The sequence below is a fragment of the Dreissena polymorpha genome, chromosome 14 (assembly GCF_020536995.1).
Source record: "Dreissena polymorpha isolate Duluth1 chromosome 14, UMN_Dpol_1.0, whole genome shotgun sequence".
In the NCBI taxonomy this organism is placed as follows: Eukaryota; Metazoa; Mollusca; class Bivalvia; order Myida; family Dreissenidae; genus Dreissena; species Dreissena polymorpha.
In genome coordinates, this window is record NC_068368.1 from 35,720,440 (window position 1) to 35,737,620 (window position 17,181).

The following is a 17,181-nucleotide window of genomic DNA, read 5'->3' on the forward strand; positions in this document are numbered from 1 at the left end:
CGGAGTCTCATCAGGCTCTGCGCTGTTTGCTTTAAGGAATTTCTGTAAGAAATAATTTAATATAGAAACAAATATACTAGACATCCCTAATTTTGGAAATAAATTGATCCAATTTAGAAGAATTGGAGAGTCCACTAGGCATAAATGGATTTTAAAAAAATCGTACGTTCACATATACGGTGTGTATCAATACTTTTGTAGTTAACAATGAAAACAATTCATAAGCTTCTTTTAAGAATTTTATTAAAATCTATCACAGAATGTGAATGAAATAACCATAGGAACAATTTATAGTAAAACATGAAATACAATTAGTAACAGTATTTATCTACATCGATGAGGTACATGCAACAGTATCTGTTGTATTATACAACATGTGTATCATGAAAAGGCCTCATTATAAATAGGTAAAAAATAGAACATGATATGTTTTCAGTATCTGTTATATGATACAAGAATGCGCAACATGTAAAGGCATTATTGTCAGTACAAGAAAACAATGGACATAATAAGTTATCAGTATATGTTGTGTTATAAAAACGTGCGCAACGTGTACAGGCATCATTCTCAGTAAAACTCAAAAGTAGCATAATATGTTAACGAGTGATTTATGTTGATGTTCACATACACATTGTGATTATTATAAAACTGATGTGATTTAACCACACGCATCAATCATACTAAGAAATGTACAATACTGCAAGAAGACAATAAATACAATTACCTAACACTATACATACATTTGTAAAAAAAAAGAGTTTCAATAACATTTATTAGTTTAATGTATTTTTCTGATAAATGTATCAACTAAGAAATAAAAGTAACACTTTCTTATTAACTATCACTATTTTAAATGTTTTCGGTAGCTCAAACATAATATTAACACTTTTAAATAAACTCATCATATGATATAAATCACATTTTAAATTGTAGAAATACCCGAGACAGAATATTTACATTATATAATGTAATTAATTTTAGAGAAATTTTACCCGTCCCATAATGAACATATATACATATACCACAGGAATTGAATTGTAACAAAAAGTGATTATATTCTAAATGCGAAATTTCATCCATCTCTAAAAGACAATACACAGCACAAAGTTATGTTGAATTGCTTAGTAACATTTAGAAACACATTTAAGCTTAAATAAGAAACTCCTATGTACATATTTAATAATAAACTTATAAAAACAATAGCCTCAAAACATAATATTTTTAAAAATGCATCATGTTCCTCTTTGCTTTGGGGATTACACAACACCCTCATGAGTAATCATCCATTTGAGGTCAATAAACTTTTGGTACCTCATTGTAACACACGTAGACCGGCATGTTGCCTTTTTAAAACGTACCTAGTGTACATAAAAGGCACTATTTCGAAATAATGTTGGTACAATCATTCACCCATTTATGCATAGTGGACTCTCCCATCCTTCGAAATTGGATCAATTTATTTCCAAACTTAGGGATGTCTAGTATATTTATTTTTAAATTTAGAATATTTCTTACAGAAATTCCTTTAAGCAAACAGCGCAGACCCTGATGAGACGCCGCATCATACGGCGTCTCATCAGGGTCTATGCTGTTTGCCAAGGCCTTTTTTCTAGACGCTAGGCATAAATGGGTTAAGCTGCCATTGTATTATTATATCTCGTGTGCCGCCATTTAGGTAATTGTAAAGGACAACGCGTGTGTTCACGCGCTTTATAACCCATAACACAGTAAAAACATTTGGATAAATAATACACCAAATAATTACTTAACATAAATAAAATAAGTTTGTTAAGGAATATACACCTCTTGACGAAACACTGGTTCAAGTACCACGCTAAAAACGTATCTTTAATCACACAAAAATGCTATTATTAGTATTCTTAAAAAATCCAATCACTGTCGCCAACAACGCATACCTCAGCCTCACCATGTGTTCGCATGGATCCATAACGACACCTATTATCGGCATGCGGTAATGGAAAATGCAACCTAGTAGAACGGTTGACAATGTTTCATTGGAATAAAGAAAGACAGTTGAAATATGCGAATGTCGCTTTATGGATGAAAAAAAAAATACACTTAGACAAAGTATTTTCAACGTAACAAGAATTATCTCAAGAGAAAATGATCACTATCAGTCAAAGTCTGTGTTTCATAAGTCCCGTCGACAACTGCGATAACTGTGTATGTTTTGACCCGCGTCATGCGAAAATGGGTCTTAACCTGTATGCATGTCAGCGTAGACCCAGACCAGCCCGTGCATGTACGGAGTCTGGTCCGTAGCTAACCTTTCAGCTTATGAGACCACCGAACCTAGCGTGACTTTATAGCGGAAAGCGTAGTTCCGGACTAGACAGTGCAATTGCGATGGCTGATCTATATGACATAAGAACCATTTTCGATTGACCCAGGTCATTTTTCAAACTCCAAATTTACATTAAATTCTCATTTTAACTAAATGATGCTTAAAAAAACAACATAGACTTCGTTTGCTTGTTTTTTTCGTTTTGAGAACGTCGTTGACAATCATATACAAAGCAACATTTGCTGTGATTATTTTCTAAATAGTAATTGTAACCTATGTATTACTGCGACAGTCTCTACTTTGCATTGTTCACGTGAATTTATTCAGCGACAAATACCAGTCGCTTCTTTTTCTTGCCCACTTGTCGTTCCATCTGGTCGAGCCTCAACAACTGAGCGGCCTGTCGTGCCATTGACGCATGGTCGACTGCGCTGTTCTGGGTCACCGGCTTATATTGCGGTTTGAGAGGCAGAGTCTGTGTCTGAGTTTGCGAAATGATGTCCGGCGTCTTCTGTCTTGGTTTGTCAACAGGCGGTGGATGGTCGCGGATCGGACGGTCACCTCGTACCAACTGGCGCGCTCTTTCCCGGTCTTCGTCTGTTGTATCGCGGACCGATACTCGAGAAGATGGGCGTTCGGTTGGTTTTGCGCGTGCACGTTCGTTTTGCGGTCGTGATGTTTGAGTCTCCAAAGTTATAATCTCCTCCACAGACCCACGGCGCTGAGAAATCCCTTTCTCTTCGTAAGGCGGAGGCTTCGACATTGGGCGAACCGGTTTGTACATTTCTTCATAACTGGGTGGCCGATTGCTCGTAAGGTCCTTTGTCGGATGAGGATGATCATGCTCGAACGCTTTATTGTCAGCTGCTTGTTTCCTCTGTTTAGGAATCACATGAGGTGCGGCCATGGCGCCTTTAACACGTGTATCACCCTCATCGCCCATCACTTGCCAAGGTAAGGGCGTTTGACGTTCGTGTACTGACACTCGTACTTCAGATGAAGTCTGCGCGCCGTCCCTGTCCGTAGGAATGACCGGCACCATTTGATGCTCGCCGTTGTTTGAGCCTCTGACTGGAATCGACGGGATGCTAGTTGTTGGTTCGTTTGTGAACGCATCTGGTTCGTCATTAGTTTCCTCTTGTTCGATTAAGGATTTCTTTTTCTTGCGGCGAATGTACCGTCGGCATCTCGCGATGCAATAAATTACTGCACAGCCGCCGTAGACAAGGACGATGATAGGTAACACAAGGTACATCGCAAAATTGTTTTTGTCGGCATAAAATGTTTCGATGTCGCTCCATGACAAGTCTCGTTTCACTCTGTGGTGAAGCTCCTCTTCAATCTGATTATATTGAACCATATTGTTCATTATGTGCATACGTTAAACACACCTGTCGAGTTGTCTGTCGCTATGTAATGATTGCTTTCCGACGAACACCGTTTTCAAAACCGTTCATTGACCCATTTTTGGTATGTGCGTCTGAAACATCGGAAAATACATACAGTATTTCACAGACATTGACATAAATTATGATACATCAACGACACTATTAAATAATCAACTTGTAAACACTTACCATGTATACATGCTAATCAAACCTTCACATAGATAGAGACGAGAATTGAATTGAAGTTATTTCGATGAATAAATGTAATAAAATGAGTGAGGATATAATTTAATCATTTGAATAAAGTATTGTGTAAATCGCGACACTCAGGGCTTTTATATCTTCTTGGAGGGTGGCCGTTTTAACAAATTTGAGAAGTTTGCGAATCAAATAATCACAATTTTAAAAAGTTCGCCAGTCATTTTCTCACAATTTTCGAAAGTTTTCGACTCATTAAGATATTTTTCACAATTTTAAACAGTTTGCTAATCTTTTTTTTTAATTGTGAAAAGTTCGCGACTCAAAATGAGCACGCCAAGGCCGTTTCACAAAGATGGGGGAAAAAGCCATGCGTGTGCTACAAACCATGTGTGACACACATTCAAGCCTAAAAAAAATGGAAAATATCAGGCCCACAAAAATACAAAAGCATATTCAAAACTATTAAAGTATGATTGTTTTTTAATCAACCGGTATACTCGTACCACACATGAACATGTTTTGTTTGGTAACTGAGCCAGAATAATGTAAAATCATTTCGAGAAAATATTGTACATGATCAGCGTACATACCTGTAATAGATGGTATATCGTTTACGTTTTCTTGACATGTAATCCAGATTGCGTCTTGTAAACGGTTAACAATTATTTTATTGTAGTACAAAGTATTTTCTTTCCTTCACGTACCGGCAGTATATACTATAAATCTAATTTTACACTTAATATATACGGGTTTATAGATACTAATTGGAGTTTCAGCACACACGCGCAAATTAATAGTGCGAAAAACTCCCGATCGCGAGGCGTGTAACTTTTCAAATGCGGTTATTGTATCTAAGTTCACGTTAACAGTATCAGATTTAGTTCCAACTGGAATCTTTGTTTATCCGACCTTAAACTGTCCTGGAGCACAAGTATTGACGTCATTGAACATTGATCCGGTCTTTTAAATTAAATACGCCATTGAAGTTATATATTGGCACTCCATCGATTGGTCTGGATTGAAAGTGAAGACTTGAATATTTGATGATTTGCAAACATGGAACGATGCTTCGTATATATAAATTGTCACAACAGTTTTGTTGAAAACATAATAACCATTCAAGACCGATAAGGATCTTCATTTTAAAAGTCGACAATGACATGAGCATAAAATATTGTAACAGAATTAACGTACGTATTGGGTATATCAAATTACAAACATGACATGTTTAGCAGTAACTTCAATTGGCCTTTATGCCGAAAGTGATAATGCACACGTAAGCATAATTTTATTTTGGCTATTTCCAATTGGGCCTAGATTGTTTCTGTTTTAAGGTCATGTTAAAGATTTAGAAATTCTAGCAACACATCTTACATTACGGCTTAATACATTTGCATATTTAATTAAAAACCACGCCTGAATTTCCATGTTGGTACTAGATCTTAACACGTATAATTTAAGTGTTAATGTAAAAGCATGAAGTAAGTTAGACATGCGACAAATGAGACTTCGTCGGGCTTGTGCACATTCAAACTGATACCCAAGCTTTATCGTACATCTAGAATAAAATCGTAAGAAATAATACATTATACAAAATATACGATGAATGAATACATATGAGCCGTGCTCTGTGAAAAGGGGGTTAAATGCATGTGCGTAAAGTGTCGTCCCAGATTAGACTGTGAAGTCCGCACAGGCTAATCAGGGACAACACTTTCTGCCTTAACCAGATTTTTGCAAGGAAGAGACTTTTTTTTAACGATATATTTCATAAAAGCGGAAAGTGTCGTCCCTGATAAAACTGTGAAGACTGCACATGTTAATATGGGACGACATTTTACACAGCGCCCATATTTATGTGACAAATATAACGATTCTTTGGGATAAATTAAACGCACGTATATGTATAAGGGTTATCAATAAGATTCATGGGGCGTTGTATTGTATTTCCGTTTTATTGTTTCCATGTATATGTTCATAAAGAAGATAAATAATTCAGAGAAGACATCAATACCTATCGGATGACATCTATCGATCAGGTTCGGAAAAATAATAGGCATCAAAGAGTCAAAGAGCGAATCAATAATATTTTCAATGAACGATCATATTGCGATATTGATGAAATGGCGTGCGTCAGGTCAATCAATACACACCTTTTGAATTAGTCTTTCCGGATATTGGTTGGTTTTATTGAGGTGTCTATCCGGAACTAAGTGCGTTTCTCAAAGAAAAAACAATGCGTATGATTTATGGGGTAAACTTTAAATTACTCTATTGAGATTTCTAAAAACGAACGAAATATGGGTCACTCTTCTTGGCATTAATGTACATTATCAATGTGATTTTTTTTGTTAGTGGTAACCTTTTAAATTCTCGATACAGGTATATAGCATTATATAACAATTGATATATCACTCATGACTAATTTTTATTACGCAAATACACTGTATTTAATGAATGCTACTTATTTGAGATTGATACAAAAATGCACTCCCTAAAGTTTAATTGAAGTCTTAAAGATCAAACTAGATAGGACATTCATGATCAAATGAGTCACGTTATGAGAACACTGGACATGATGCATGTGCGTAAAGTGTCATCCCAGATAAGCCTGTGCAGTCCGCACAGGCTAATCAGGGACGACACTTTCCGCCAAAACTTGATTTTCGGTAAGGAGGAACGTCATTGAAACTAAAAATACCATAACAGCGGAAAGTGTCGTCCCTGATTAGCTTGTGCGGATTGCACAGGCTAATCTGGGACAACACTTTACGCACATGCATTATGCCCAGTTTTCTCAGAACGCGGCTCAAATGGTACTTAGTTTCGTGTCCCTATCAACAACATTGAATGTATATCAGTCGTTGAAACTTGTATATTTATTTGTTTTTTTTAATAATGTCATCAGGTTGAATCCGTGTTATTCGTTAGATAACGTTGACAAAAACACAGAAGTTTCATTGACATGGATGGTAATTTCGGTGATATCAGTTTGCAATAATGCCGTCCAATTATATACGAATTTCAATTTCCGGTTTCCGCTGCTATACCGGCGACATAATCAATGCGGAATGATATGTTATGCAAATGTTCGAGATAGCATAAAGGTTTGCTCAAATGTTCAAAGCGTAAGTGCTCTTTATAGAAAATTATATTGTTCAAGTTTAAAATAATCATAACGAAAAAATACTGAAATATTAATATGCTGAAATATATAATTATTATCTTCCTGACCAATGCGCAGCTCGACATTTGAATGTTTATCATTTGTCAATTATAAAGAAAATGTATATCCAAAGATATTACCAGACACTTCGGTAGACTTAATCTAAGGCCAGTGGCTTTTTGTGTAAAACATTACAGGACATTCGCAATATCATACAAAAAAGAAAATAAATAAAAAAATAATAGTTCGATGTAATTGCAATATGATTTCTTACTAGTTAAGGTACACAAGCTAAATAGAATTGTTACATTTTAAGGCACGTTAAAACTAAATAATGTCTTATTGATTGAAATGAAATTTTCGTCAAGATAGCCCCGCTATAAAAGTGTGTCCAGTTGGAGTCATGTATACGACTAGGGTAACATGAAATGTTGATTCAAACATGAAATCGCATGCTCATGTGAGTGAAATACATTTCTGTACTGCTAGTACCACCAACATCCTCAGCTGAGAACCGCCTTTCAACAAGTGTTTCGGCCCTTTAATCACAGGACACTCTCCAGGCGGCGGACCCGCAGTGTTGATCAGACACTACGTGTTGGTGGTAGGCTTCCAGTTCCTCCCCTCTCTCTTCATCCACAACCAACTGGATGCCCTTTCTGCTGCTAGGCTCAGTTTTCCCACTGCTCTCTTCCTGTCTGCTCCTATGATGCCCAAGGCACTGAACATTCAACCAAATTGATACATAAAACGAGCAACATATTACAATGATCAGTTTCTTAAATTGTATAATAAAGTCAACAACATAAGGCCACAATTAAAATATTGTTGGTTTGCCCTTTACCGACCCTAAATATTACAGGTGGGTAGGTAGGTAGGAAAATTATTTTATTTTATATGAGAAATTATATTTGTAATACACTAATAGTCTATGAATATTTAAAACTCTTTTATTAAAGCACTGTTGCAGTGTACGAAGCCCTATGTAGCTTAACATTATCTTGTTTGCTGTTTCTTGCATATATTAAAGGGATCTTTTCACGCTTTGGTAAATTGACAAAATTGAAAAAAGTTGTTTCAGATTCGAAAGTTTTCGTTTTAGTTATGATATTTGTGAGGAAACAGTAATACTGAACATTAACCATGCTCTAATATAGCCTTTATATGCATCTTTTGACGATTTTAAAACCTAAAAATTATAAAGCGTTGCAAAGCGAAACGATTGAATAATTTGGAGAGTTCTGTTTTTGTCGTTAAATTTTGTGAAACTACGAAGATTGCTTATATAAGGTATAAAATACGTCAATAATGTGTACTCGGCGGAATAGCTCAGTAGGTTAAAGCGTTTTTACTTCAGGACTCTGGCAGGACTCTAGGGGTCACTGGTTCGAAACCTGCTCCGGGCAATGTTCTTTTCCTTTTTTAAATTTTTTTCTTGATTTTTTACTGGTGCTTTTATGATCCAATGTTTACATTTATCAATATAAAGCATTTAATGAATAAGTTAAAAAAAATGCCAAAATCTGTGAAAAGGCCCCTTTAATATCAAATGCATGCTTGTGTGTTATTACATCAAATATTTGTTCATTATATGATGTTAATTGCTCAAATGCATTTGTAATTATTTAACAGCCAGACAGCTTTTATTTTTAACTTAAACCTTTCCCTTAAATTGGGCTTAATTAGCATGCAACAAGCATTGAAGGAGTGTAGAAAGACAGCCCAAAGCCTTTAATGGAAAAATTCAGACATGGCGAAAGACCGTCACATTTTACAGGCCAGACTTGCCTACCAGGAGAAACAATTCACAGGCCAGTTGAAATTGTTACAGGCCTCAATTTTAAGTGTTTGACCGGTTAGTGCATAGTCTCAGCATGGCAAAGTAAATTCATAAAAGGGCAAACTGAACATTATTATAAAGCATTATTTCTTCTTGAATGCTCTGAGCTTTAATGATTACATACGTACAGCTCAGAGGGTCAATAGCTGGGAGTTGTATTATTGCAACTAACATAAGCATGAAAACTTGATTTGGGGAAATAAATTAAGGGTGTTAGTTTCAGTTTGTGGATATACTAACGCTTTAAACATATATACTTGAGTGTTGTCGATGTATTAAGCTAAGAGACATTAATAAATTAAATAAGTTTACCTTTACATATCCATTTCACTAACATGCCATTACAGTAAACTGTTATGTGTGGCAAACATAATAACACAGAATATGCACATGAATCTGATTAAACACAGATCCACTTGCATACAAATCAAATCATGTTTGTCTTTTATTTTGCATTTTCGAAAGATAATCCTGTAACTGTTAGATGTATTTTTCTTTGCGAGTAGACTGCATTCCAATTTTCAAACACTTCATCACTTGTTCTGTGACATTCAGTTCATACATTTCCAAATAAAAGAGAGTTTTATTTGTATCTAAAACCTATGCTCCATTGTAGAATGACACGCTCTTTTCATTAATCGATACTAATTATATGATGTCCGTCGTTAATTCGATAGTCATTTGTCCTCGCTGAGCATCGTTATTTCTTTTAATTGTCCGCCATCTTGGATCACGTTAACAACATGTGTACAACGAACGTAAACTCGTATATGTCCAACTACTTTCGCGAACCAATAGTTAAGTTGGAGGCGGAAAACTACAACGGGCGAGGCATGGTCAGGGGTGATAACCCCAAAAAAGGGTTAGGGTAAGGGTTAGGATTAGGGGTCGGGTTAGGGTTAGGGTTGGGTTTAGGCTAACCCAAATCCTAACCCGACCCCTAACACTAACCCAAACCCTAACCCTCTAACCCCCCTTGCGCAATACCATACCATGCCTCGCCCGTTGTAGTTTTCCGCCTCCCTAGTTAAGTATGATGTCGTTCGGCCATTTTCACGGAACACCGCCGATCGCGATGCTGGTTATAGACGCTTGCATTACTGTTTATTCTGGGGCGTATGAAAATCCAACCATCGGAGCGACCTAGATCGGTCAGGGGCGATAATAATAGACAGGGATATAAATACGCGCATGAATAAATATTGCTTTCGGCTCTTTTATCATCGTCGAAAAAAAAGAAAATAAAAAAAATACGTTTTCAGAAATCGCAATAAAAATTTTTGGGTCGGGGGGTAAAAAGTGGGTCGGTCGGTAAAGGGCAAACAAACTCAATTTTAATTTAGGCCTAAGTAAGAGTTTAATGTGATGAACGGTGTTTTTCTGGGGCCCAATTTACGCAAAATCGTATATTTATATACGTCTATAGCATAATCATTTACACTTTAAAAAATTTCAACATATATGTAATATGCATTCTAATAATATGACCACGCTTTATTTTAAGCCCGACTATGTGTCACCGTATGATTATCCACTGGAATTCTTCAGCAACTTTCACTGCATTTCCGTTTCATGATATGTGTTTGCTTTTTGTCCGCAAACCCGTACATATCTCGAGAAATGCATGGTGGTACTCGTTGAGACGTTTAAAAAGAATCAGCATCAAATATATTTGAAAAGGGAACATAAGTTATATGGAGCAGGTTTTATGTTAAGCAGAACATGAAAAAGGTAAAATAGTATGTGTCAAACACATTTTCAAATCGGTTCGGTTTGAGTGCAAACTAAATATAAATAAGACGGTATTATTTTGTTAACCTAAGTCTTATCTTTAAGCCTTTCAACATGAGACGGCGCAGATGGAATATTATTTAAATTAAAAAAAAAACAGAATGAAGTTTAATAAACGTGTGTATTTCTAAGGTATATGATGCATGATATATTCAATCAAAAGACGAATAGTTTTTAATAAATGTATATTATATAATGTTATGAATTTTAAGGAAAGTATTATAATGTAATAAAGTAAAAGCGCTTAGCTTTAATTTCTGCAGTATTAATACACGTTCGTTATTTCAAACGCCATTAACAAGAATGTATTGAGCAGTTCTATTCGCAAACGTATCAATAGAAGACTGTTTACAAATATTGACCGTGATATTTGACCGAGTTTCCGGTAAATAAATATACAGGTACGATCAATGGCATATAAATTGATTAAGTCTACATGGACCATGTAATTTGTTTGTATTCAGACATTATAACAACAAATAGTGCTCATAAAATAATTTGTTTGCTTTCACTTCATTAGTTGCTCAGTACAGTTCAAAATGCATATTTCAACGAGCTCTAGTGCGATTAAAAATGTATGCTACATTATATTTTGGAACTTTTACTGTATATTCTGTAATGTAAGACATCTTCTCAATGTTATAGAACTGAAATACTAATGATTGTTTGATATATTTTATATATATAACATTACAATATTGACATTGATTTTATAGATCACTTATTATTACTATTATATATATATTATATAATTATCTGGACAGTGTATACAATGTAGCAGAAAAAATCTAAGATATGCATAACATTTAAATAAGGACACTTATGTGTACTCGATTATTAATTAAACTATTTTATGAAATATATCCATGTTAAGGCGGATATTTAACGAAGCTCTGGCGTGCATGCGAATATGAAGTCATGTTGTCACTATTAACCATCAAAATACTGCAACAACGACGTTAACTATTTACTCTAGTTGAATAGAATAATTAAAAAGCATAATACGAACAGCGAGGAACGTCTCAACAAGAGGCTCACGTGAGCAGTTTAGTCACGCTTCCATTGATCAGAAAGTCCTTGTAATCCGTATTTTACAGGTTATTACTGGTGTTCCAATGTTCTGAGTTCGCGTATTTGATATATCTATGTATCTCAAGACGACATTTTCGAGTTAGTTGGGTTCATTCCAGTGTACTCGATCAAAGACATGTTGTTAAATGCTATTGAATTCAATTAAAAGGGGTCTTTTCACGTTTTGGTAAATTGACAAAATTAAAAACAACTGGTTTCAGAATCGCAAATTGTCGTTGTAGTTATGTTATTTGTGAGGAAACAGTAATACTGAACATTTACAATGCTCTAAAATATCCGTTTGCATCTGTTGACGATATAAAAACCTTAAAATGATAAAGAATTGCAACGCGAAACGATCTAATAATTTGGAGAGTTCTGTTGTTGGCGTTATATTTTGTGAAACTACGAGGATTGCTTATATAAAGTATAAAATTCGTCACACATTGTATGCGCACGGATGGCCGAGCGGTCTAAGCGGTAGTCTTTTCTCGAGGGGTCAGTGGTTCAAGCCCAGATGAGGGTTACTTTTTTCTTTGCTTGTATTCTTGTTTTTTTTTTTCTGGAGCCTTTTAGATCCAATTTTTAGTTGTTTGCGTTAGCGGACAACTTATATTAAGAGCAAGCTTTTCAAGTCAGTCTTCTCTTAACTACGCTAGGAACGATAACCACCGCATATGCCAGTTTATACTTCACCACTGGTACACTGCACACAGCAGATAGCGATTGTGTGCATGTAATCTATAGTGTTAAACATGTGCGACGACATTGGCCAGTCTAGTGTTTAACAGCTTGTGCGACGACACTGGCCAGTTTACAATTGAAACCTGTGCATATTGGCTTCTTTCAGGGACTTAATGCATGCCAAATAATATTAGCCTGTGCACACTGAATAGCCTCTGCAATGAGCACTAGCTAATCAAGGCCGACACTTTATGGTGTTTTTCGTTTAAAGAGAGTCTCTGGTACTGGGATGACAATTAATGCATATGCATTAAGCCATGTTTTCCCAAAATGAAGCTGAAATTATCTTTTTTTATTAATGATTTGAAAAAAAAGATAAAAGTGATAATAACTTCAAAGTAACCTCCCTGACAAGGCAAATAAACACTTTTAAATCAAATAAACAACCAATGAGTTATAAATTTTTACCTTGTGGCATTTTAGTAAACATCTAAAAGGGACCTTTTCACAGTTTGTCATTAAATGCTATATGTTGATACATGTAAACAATGGCTCTTAAAAGCTTCATTAATAAAAATTATACAATTTAAGAAACAAAAAAAAGTTACCCTCAACTGGACTCGACCCACTGACCCTGGAATAAAAGTATATCGTTTAGACCACTCGGCCATCCTTGCTCATACAATGAGAGATGTATTTATACTGTATATGTATTAGCAATCATCGTAGTATAAACAAATATAACGACAACAACAGATTTCTCTAAATGATTAAATCGTTTAATTTTGTCAATTTACCAAAACGTGAAAAGGTCCCTTTAATCTCTTCAGACTTGCAAATTGAATGAGTTCAATACATTTTCAGATATTACATCATGAATATCTTACAGGTCAAGTGGTTGCCTGTTAGCCTTGGGCCAGTTGATTTAAGCCCAATAAACTCAATTTTAAAAGTTGGTTACAGTTGGGCTAAAAAGCAGGGCAACTAGCTTTTTCAAAGTTTGAACAACTAAATCCAATTAAACATAGAATACAAATTGGCGACTTTGGATAGGTAATATTTCCATTCCGGCTCACAATAAGACATAATGCATTTAAAGTCTGTCATGTCGGCAAAATTGTTCCTTAATAATTTAAAGAAAATAGATTAAGTATTAGATACATATAACACAACATGCAGACGATTCTGTGTTTGTTATTATTTAGCAAGGCGCGCGTTTGTATTATGAAGTCCCCACGCTGATCTGACATTTTTCTAACCGATCAAACGCGCGGTTGCACTTTACTGAACAAAAACTTTTTTGTTTAAAAAGATCATGAAACCTAAAGAAAACTCTCACGGATGAGCGAGCTCTCCACTTTATCCCATTAAAAATGGTGAAATATTTAAAAAGACATCATTAAAAATGTTAAGTGGGTCGCGTTTTATTCTCCCAACATAGATATTAAAAAGTCACGTGGTATAGGCACCGTGGTTACAATACCAAACATTCATTTTAAGATTTATACATAAAACATTCTCACAATATCATTATTTGAAGATACGTTTTAAATGCTCGAAAACCTGTAAAATGCTCTACTCGCGACAATGATCTGAGACTATTAAATTGGCACATGTAATTAGACTGAAACAGCGTTGACATAAATGTCGGGAACCTTTTTGAAATGTTCATAATAAACGAGAGATAAGTCACTTTTTAACTCTCCATTGATTGCGAAATCGATATCAGCCGCAACTTTCTAGTTTTTATTGTTTACGGGTCCAGTGTTTACTACGCTTTAGGTGATGCAATTATAGCGTTTAATTCAAATTGTGTTTATGATATCTAACTGCATAATTCCTCTATCACTTCTCAATCAATTCCGGATTTTGAACATAGTAAAGACTAAAGAGCCTTTGCTTGCATATTACATTCTCACAAAACCATATTTTAGTAAAATGCAAAAACAAAAGTAGTAGTAATAGTAGTAGTAGTAGTAGTAGTAGTAGTAGTAGTAGTAGTAGTAGTAGGTAGGTGGTGGTGGTGGTGGTGGTGGTGGTGGTGGTGGTGGTGGTGGTGGTGGTGGTGGTGGTGGTGGTGGTGGTGGTGGTGGTGGTGGTGGTGCTGGTGGTGGTGGTGGTGCTGGTGATGGTGGGTGGTGGTGGTGGTGGTGGTGGTGGTGGTGGTGGTGGTGGTGGTGGTCGGTGGTGGTGGTGGTGGTGGTGGTGGTGGTGGTGGTGGTGGTGGTGGTGGTGGTGGTGGTGGTGGTGGTGGTGGTGGTGGTGGTGGTGGTGGTGGTGGTGGTGGTGGTGGTGGTGGTGGTGGTGGTGGTGGTGGTGGTGGTGGTCGGTGGTGGTGGTGGTGGTGGGGGGGGGGTGGTGGTGGTGGTGGTGGTGGTGGTGTTGTTGGTTGTGGTGGTGGTGGTGGTAGTAGTAGTGATGATGATGGTGGTGGTGAATATTGAATTGATACATGTACGTAAATTGAAAAGGCGCTGAAGAAGTATGGCAAACATTAATGTCAGGAACCTTTTTGATTGTGCATAATAAACGAGAGATTAGTCACGCTTTAAACTCCATCGATTACGAAGTCGATATCAGCCGCCACTATCTAGTTTTATTGCTGCTCAGATGTTCCGGGTCCAGTGTTAACTACGTTTAAGGTTATAACGTTAAAATTTAAAAATAATACGTTTTGAAATATAAGGTTGAATCCAATTCAAACGTCCATGAATAAGCACGAGCGTAAACAAATATACACATAAAATAAACTTAGTTCATTTTTAATTGTTTAGAGCTTTAATGTAATGCTTACGAATACGTGCTTTTATAACGTAGAGTGTATATATGAACATCCGCCTTAAGTACGACATTAACACAATATTTTTAGAGAAAAATAAAGTTTTTACTATTGGTTATGTTCGTTTACTTTATGAATCAATTGTATATTTGTGACTAAAATCCAAATTTTATGAGTACATCTGTGACAGTTAACTCAAAATTCAAGTTTTAATTAAACCAGTAAAAGAAAAAAGTATGTAATTTACATTTTTCTTATTATTGCTATAAATACGTCAATTTGTAACATGATAATTGAAAAATTGTATTGTATTATCATAAAATTTCCCTTGCATGTACATGTAAACATGAAAAAATCTGTTGTAAACGTTCAATATACAGTATAATTGCATCAAAACTTAACCAGTTACGGGACAAAATTACCATTTACGGGACACAAGATATAATAGGCAATTATTTAATAAACATTATTAAATCTTTCATGTTTCTTTATCTTTTTTTCATATAATGTGTTTAAATACAAAAAATATCAAATATAATCCAGATATAAATATGAAAATCACATTAAAACATAATTTAAAAAAACTGCGTTATTTTTCTATTTTGGAATCTACGTTCAAGACAATGGTCGATCTTATGTTCTGACGTCATATATTACTCAAATATGACGTTATTTATCCGAAAATATTGTATTGACTGGACTGGGGTAAAATACATTTTTGCTATGTTTCGTGACTCGTAACTGGTTGCTCGTAAATGGTTTACAGATACGATCAAATCGTAAAAATGACGAAACAAATCATCTCATTGTAATAAAAGTTATATTTTCAGTTAAATATAACCCTCCTTTAAGTCCTTAACATAATTATTCCTAGTAGTTATACTAGTACGTGTATTTGTTCTTAAATTATATTACTGTCTCGTAAATGGTTTTTCAATTATTACGCTATTTGTTTAGATATTTGACATTTAATTTTGACCTAAAGTACACAACTAAACTGGTAAAGAATAGTTTTAGCTTAAGTATATAATAAAATGTTTTTAATTAAGACATTTAAACAACATAGTTTTACAATCTCATATATTTTAATGCACTTTAAAACAATGACTCGTAACTGGTTGCACTTTTTAAGACTCCGTACATTTATTTTTTTCCCAAAAAATATTCTGTCAAAAATCAATTTCTTATCAAGTAAAGACAACTAATTTACATGTGTTGAATAGCAATCAATTTTTGAAAACTGACATTTATTTTTTAAAGAAGTACATATACTGAACACATTTTTTGGCGAAGACATGCTGATTATGTCAACGTATGATATCAAAACGGTTTTTATGTAAAGTTTTAATTGCAAATAACCATTCATGTCATATATTTTCTTTTCTGGTCATTTACTTCTGTCTAAAAATGCAAAATTACATAGCAATTCATATAAATATTTTATTATATGCTGCATTAAAACCCGAAGACATCAATTGTCGCACATAAGCCGGATTCACTCGTATACTAGTGTTGTTGACACATAAAAAAGCACGTGAAGTCAAGTCAATTGAACAATATATATATAAGTTACACTAGTAAATAATTAAGAATTAAGGCCAGGATAAATATTATAAACCAAGAATGTATTCAACAGCTCGCAATGGTCAATAGTTTTAATTAAATACATTGAAATATTCGTTTCAAAATCCTAGACGTTTTCAATCGATATTCTGATCTATTTAAGCAGAGAACGATCGGGTAACGACTTTGAGATTACGCACTGAGTACCTTCGACGTAAACACCGGCAACCAAGAACTCAGTGAAATGAGCAAACATGTATATTGTACAGTTAAACTACATATACATTGTTTATCTCACTGGCAAAAGCAATTATATCGGTGTGTGAAACGTGAATATTACTTATATATGCTTATTGTAAAAAATCAACATTTATGCGAAAAGGCAAGTCACGT

The 17,181-nt window shown here is 35.0% G+C and overlaps 1 protein-coding gene across 1 annotated transcript; it reads right to left on the reverse strand.

Moving 5' to 3' along the window:
* Window positions 1-282: 282 nt before the first annotated feature.
* LOC127857091 (uncharacterized) lies at window positions 283-3,694 on the reverse strand. Its single transcript, XM_052393447.1, has one exon. It carries the CDS (start codon window positions 3,681-3,683, stop codon window positions 2,625-2,627), a length of 1,059 nt encoding a protein of 352 aa, XP_052249407.1. The 5' UTR covers window positions 3,684-3,694; the 3' UTR covers window positions 283-2,624.
* Window positions 3,695-17,181: the final 13,487 nt, after the last annotated feature.